The 6,000-nt window shown below is 37.1% G+C and overlaps 1 protein-coding gene across 1 annotated transcript in view; it reads right to left on the bottom strand.

The window, feature by feature from the left end:
- Positions 1-6,000, bottom strand: part of LOC310717891 (protein unc-13 homolog A) — a 49,397-nt gene that overhangs the window by 7,885 nt on the left and 35,512 nt on the right. Inside the window, exons 25-32 of the mRNA XM_083526271.1 lie at positions 5,297-5,431; positions 4,434-4,561; positions 3,520-3,605; positions 3,082-3,208; positions 2,026-2,122; positions 1,342-1,485; positions 1,097-1,174; positions 567-644 (exon numbers count right to left, since the gene is read on the bottom strand). Coding sequence (XP_083382397.1) covers positions 567-644; positions 1,097-1,174; positions 1,342-1,485; positions 2,026-2,122; positions 3,082-3,208; positions 3,520-3,605; positions 4,434-4,561; positions 5,297-5,431 — 873 coding nt within the window. The remainder of the gene's footprint in view (positions 1-566; positions 645-1,096; positions 1,175-1,341; positions 1,486-2,025; positions 2,123-3,081; positions 3,209-3,519; positions 3,606-4,433; positions 4,562-5,296; positions 5,432-6,000) is intronic.

Here is a 6,000-nt window from a genome sequence, read left to right as displayed (position 1 = left end):
AAACGACAGAAAGATTTAAATGATGACCAGGAAATTGGAGTGATGGTGAAATGAGAGATAAATCTGAAGCTAGCAGAACAGATGGGCTGATCTCTGAGCGGCAGCAGAACTCGAGAAAGAGTCTTGTATAGGAGCAACTTCTTATACTAAACGAATAATGTAATTAAGCAAAAGAAAATCACAGGGGCTTGGTCTTGCATATCAGAGACTTTCTGTATTGGAATACTAAGAATATACATTATGTATTAGAAAAGCTATACACATTTTAGAAATGTGAAAGGAGTTAGAGCGAGAGAGCTATCTATCTATCTATCTATCTATCTATCTATCTATCTATCTATCTATCTATCTATCTATCTATCTATCTATCTATCTATCTATCTATCTATCTATCTATCTATCTAAAGCATTGCATGTCACATCAAGGACTGAGAAGCGTAAGATAAGTATATAAGTGCTATATGATAACAATATAAAGTTAGAATGTGATATTTGTATGGTATGTAAAAGATAAGAATTATGAAGGATAAGAATATGGAGTGTTGTTTCGAACTATAAGGACTCACATCTTTGCCTCCCATGGCCTCGAACATCTTCTCCAACTGCACCCGCAGCTGCTGGATGTTATTAATGATGATGCAAGGCTAAACAAAAGAAATGGAAGATCTTAATAGTTATAGTCATTAAAGCACAAATTAAAAACATACACAACAAAATCACGAGTGCTGTACTGAAATAACTGGAACATGAAATAAAATGCAGATTTGGAGTCAAAGATTCATTCAGCCACACAAGGGAATGGTGTGTGTGTGTGTGTGTGTGTGTGTGTGTGTGTGTGTGTGTGTGTGTGTGTGTGTGTGTGTGTGTGTGTGTGTGTGTGTGTGTGTGTGTGTCTAGTGAGAACAATTTGTCTCAGTCCCAGAAGACTGCATTCAGCTAATTACTTCATCCCCAATTCGATTAAACATATGGATACCTATTCGAGACTTGGGCACGGTTTTACCACATTTCCCTGAAATTGCAACACACACACACACACACACACGCACATGCACACACGCACACACACAAATACAAGCAGAACAAAAACACATACCACTTTCTCCTTATTGCAGTGGTTGGGAAAATCCTTGGCAATGATATCAGCATAAGACAGAAGTACAGTGCCAATAGTCTAAAAAAAAAAAAAGAAAAGAAAGAAAGTGACAGAGACGGTGATTAATTGATTGCAAGCTCAAAGCAATTCATCAACTAGGCACAATTCTTTGTAAATACAATCTTTTCAGAAATACAACAGCAGGACAGTAACACTGTAGTTTTTAAGGAGGTATTAAACAGAACCTTGGCGAATCTCTTCATGTAGTTGCCAACAATCTGAGGATCAGGACACTCCAGCTTCCGGATAATCTCAAAGCTCTGATTCAGCTGAGAGAAAACGTCAACCACCGAGCAGGAGAAGAGGGCATGCTCTGACGTCTGTTGGAACTGTGTGGGAGAGAAAAAATGGGACACAAAAGTAGAAAAACCTTGAGAGAGAGAGAGAATTAAGACCTGAAAGTAATAAGGGCAGAGCACCTCATGTCTACAAACCTCATATCTATTAGTGAAAAAAAAAAAAAAAAAAAAACATATAAATTAAAAGTTCATACCATAAGCAACAAATAAAACCTGGCAAAGTTGATACATTTTTTTTTGCAGCAATTATTGAGGTGTTTTATTCCTTCCTAACGTGCCAATCATTACTTTTTTTTCCCGGAATGTCCACTTATGTGGAATTGAAGACTCCTTCTGCAAATGGCTAAATAAATGTCTCCTCACAGAAAACGTTACCATGTGAATAACTTCACATCTTTCTCAAATTAAACTAAATCGTATTAGGAAGTTGTATTAGCACATGTCTGTCTTTCTGCCGAAGTCAATATCACAACGAATCAGCACCTTCTGAAATCAGCAGTGTGGCTGTTATATATATTTGAAAACTTAAAACTAATATCAGAAAGTATAAGCATAAAAAAACTTATTTACCCCGTCTTTTGCATCCCTCACCAGTGCACCATTCAGGAAGTCCTTGGACACTTCCTCATTCTCATCCAACCAAAGAATAACAAATGGTTCTAACCACCTTTAAAAGACAACAAATATATTTTAAATATACAGGCTCTCACAAAAGTGAGTACAACTTTCACATTTCAGCAGCCTTTTTAGTAGATCTTCTCAAGGGACAATATTATAGAAATGAAACTTGGATATTTAAAGAAGTCAATGTGCAGCGTGTATAGCAGTATGGATTTACTGTCCTCTGAAAAATAACTCAACATACAGTCATTATTGTCAAAATAGGTGTAATCACTATTGTGTATTGTATTGTTTTATACACATAAAGAGTTGATATTAGGGGGACTTTCTTAACAGGACAGGACTAATTTGGGTGTGTGGGAGTCAGAATTCTTGCTGGTTGCTATGGGATCAAATACTTATTTCACTCAATGAAATACAAATACATTTTTATATACTATACATTTTTCTGGATTTTACAATACTTTTTCTTTCTATGTTAAAATAGGCCTACCATAAAAATCCTAGATTGTTAATTTCTTTGTAAGGGGGGATCAAATAATTATTTCCCCCACTGCATAAATCTTTGTCGCCACGGCTTGCTCATCAGGGACAAATTCACACCATTCACCTTCACTGTTGATTTGTGTAAAGCTGCTTTGAGACAATGTCTGTTGTGAAAAGCGCTATACAAATAAACTTGACTTGACTTGACTTGACTTTGTGTATTGGCATAAAAGTTAACGATGTGATGCATTGATTTAAAAAAGAGTAAATCGGATACAAGTTGGCACTTGTTGGTAAAAACAGATTTATTTATATATAATATTAGTAGATGCGTAGTATTTGTGTTGAAGAAAATCACATAGGGGTAAATAGGGGTTAATCGCATCCCACTGGTAGCTGCTTTATATGTATCTCTATTGTTTCGTATTGTTGATTGTGGTAAGTGTTAAGTGTTTTGATAATAAAATTCTCTATCAGGCATTATTTCATATGTTCCATACTGCATAAGTCTGTACTCACGTAGGATACTCAGGCACACGGTCTTTGAAGCATGGCAACTCTTTGCAGTACTCGTTGTAGAGCCACTTCACTTTAAAGTGAAGGTTCATGTAATCTGCACTCTTGCACAGCCGGTGCTTCTCGTGTTCTAAAGACACAGACACACAGCATCAGTCTACCAGGAGCTGTGTGACAGCTTGTACTCAAAATCAAGGATGTGCTCAGGAAAAGCAGGTTGATAAAGAGAGCACAGTTGGGGAGTCAGCTCAGGACTGCTTCATCAAGTTTAAAAGCTGTCATGAAAAGTACCGAAATGCTCTTTATGGGTTTCCCCTGCTGATCTGTTCTAAGTCATGACTTTTTTGTCATCTTTTTTGCACATTTGTATCGTTTTATCTTATCGTTTATTTATCAAAGCGAATTATATTGTATTTTATATTGCACTGATCACATCCTCACCCTCCATGGCATACTTCATATCCTGAGCAAACATGTTCCACATGACCTCGGCGCTGATCTTCCCAACGTTCAGCTCCTGAGGAAACCTGCGTAAAAAAGTGCTTATGGGTAGTGTAGTGTATTTATGCTTTTACAAATAAACAAACACCTTAACACACATTAACACCCTATCAGAAATGAGAATTCATCAGTAATGTGGTATAATTCTTTGGAAGGTGGGTGTAAATGCTCATAAGCAGTTCATGTAGAACAAATTTCAGCTTACACAACATATTACAGTAAATGGAAATATAACAATGTAGCAGCGCTTTCTATGGATCCAGTATTTCTAATGGAAAATAAATGCATTTAAACATATTATGTAGCATTTTTATTATTTTCAAATGCCTGGCAAAAAGATACAAAATATATAAAGGTTGTAATGCATAATAGCAAAACTCTGCATTATGACATAAAGCTGTATAGTGTTATTACAGTTCTTATTACAGTCATTATTACCGTCTTTTTGGTAACAGTGTGCTTATGCACAGCGATTATTTGCTGTACAGGTTGATGTTATAAAGTCATATGCTCATGTTTTATAACATGCAATGCATGTTAGTTCAACTACCTCTGACCATAAAGGCTTCCTCCTGACATTATAAAGCTATTCTTTTTTTCTACATAACACTTGAAGCAAATATAAATGACAAATAAATACAAAGTTAAAAAATTTTGTTGTAATGCACTATAAAACAGGTTCTGGTATTTAACCGGTAGTACATATTATAATGCATTATAACTTATTGTTTATAAATGTGTATAACACAACAGATTTCAATTCTAATACCATATGAGGCGTTATAAGTGCTTTTTATAGGCTTTAATGGAAGTGAGAAAATCGTGTGAACATGCACATACATGTACACACTCACTGGTTGAGGCAGAGTGTGTAGGAGTTCTTGTCCTCCTCTATAATGGAAACTATAAGGGTGATGAGTTTGGACCAGAAGTCCAAGTTCTTGACACTTGGTCCCTGCTCCTCCGGAGGAACACTTTTAGACTGAAGAAAGATAGAAAACGCACACACACACACACACACACACACACACACACACACACACACACACACACACACACACACAGCTGCTATTTATGACCCTTTAGCTTATATAACCGCAAAAAAACCAAACTTCCTTCGTCATGTAGAAGTTGAGAGAGATGAGAGAAAAAAAAAAGAGCAAATGGCCACTGCAGCTCTCTGTTTCCTAACAACCACGCCACCTTCATTGTGATCAATATTTCAGCTTCAAAGGGAACGTCCATTAGAGAGGTGATCCCTGTTCACTGCTTCCTGCTCCGGAATAGCAAGAAAGATGCCTGGGGAGAAACCACTATGACTTCTTGAGCATGAAGCTGGTGAAAAAAAATGCCTTTCTGTTCCGGCAAGGAGGTGTGAGCCGTGGAGAGAAGCACTTTATTAAAACGCCTACAATCTCAGTCCAACATATAAGTGGTGATGCATTTAATAATAATGAACATCATGCAGTTGTGCTTAACTGTTAGAATTTTTCTAGTGTAAATCTAAAGATTATTTGTAAAAGGTTTGAGAAGAGTATTCTTTTTCCTTTCTTTTACACACGAGAGGATTATATACTAAAAAATTACCCACAATTCGTACTTTGTTTTTCAAATAATGCCTACAAGACCAACATTACTCCTTTGGGAAATAGCTTTAGGTTTCTTGGGACTTATATGGTTATACTAATGTACTATGCAAACACACACATTTACTAACCGCATCTGTCTGATATTCCCGACTGTAAAGCTCATGACAGTTGTTGAAGATGTACTCATATGTAGAGTTCAGACAGGCCTTCACGCAGTCCTTGACCACCTGACTGGCTCGAGGAGGACTTTGCAGCTCTTGAACCTACACACATACACCCATAAATCATCCACACGTCATCCACACACCAGGTACAAACAAAGGCATCCATGAATCTCCTAAGCAGCAAGAGCTAGAATCCCATTTGGTGTGTCAGCAGGGGTGTAACTGCTTCTACAGAGCTGTAAAATGCAGGGTTGCAATGAAACAGCAGGAGGTTTAACAACACAGTGTGGTTAGTCACCAGAGTAAGTGTTTCCCCCAACACGGTCCAACCCAGAGAGCAAATTAATAATTGTGCACGTTTGACACCTCAGTTTGGCCCACATACAAACTCATCTAAATCGTTGCCAACATGTGGCCACTACTCAACCTTGATGAGGCTGTGTGTCAGGTGGGATATGGACCAGAACTGATCATTTAGTTAATAATGTTCAGGTTAAATGTGAAATGTCACACTTTGTGTTGCTTGGAGTTGCATTTGAGCCTCAGGGGCCCAATCAAATGTTAAAAAAATAATGTGGCAGCTTATACCTGGGCTTTTTTCTTTTTTTTTTTAAACACATTACACTTATCATTGCCAAAACATGGGCTCAGTTTGAGAGGTGATGTAA

This window comes from Silurus aristotelis (genome assembly GCF_946808225.1).
Source record: "Silurus aristotelis genome assembly, chromosome: 22".
Classification (NCBI taxonomy): domain Eukaryota; kingdom Metazoa; phylum Chordata; class Actinopteri; order Siluriformes; family Siluridae; genus Silurus; species Silurus aristotelis.
The sequence above is the reverse complement of the archived record's forward strand: the minus strand, read 5'-3'. Positions and strand labels throughout refer to the sequence as shown.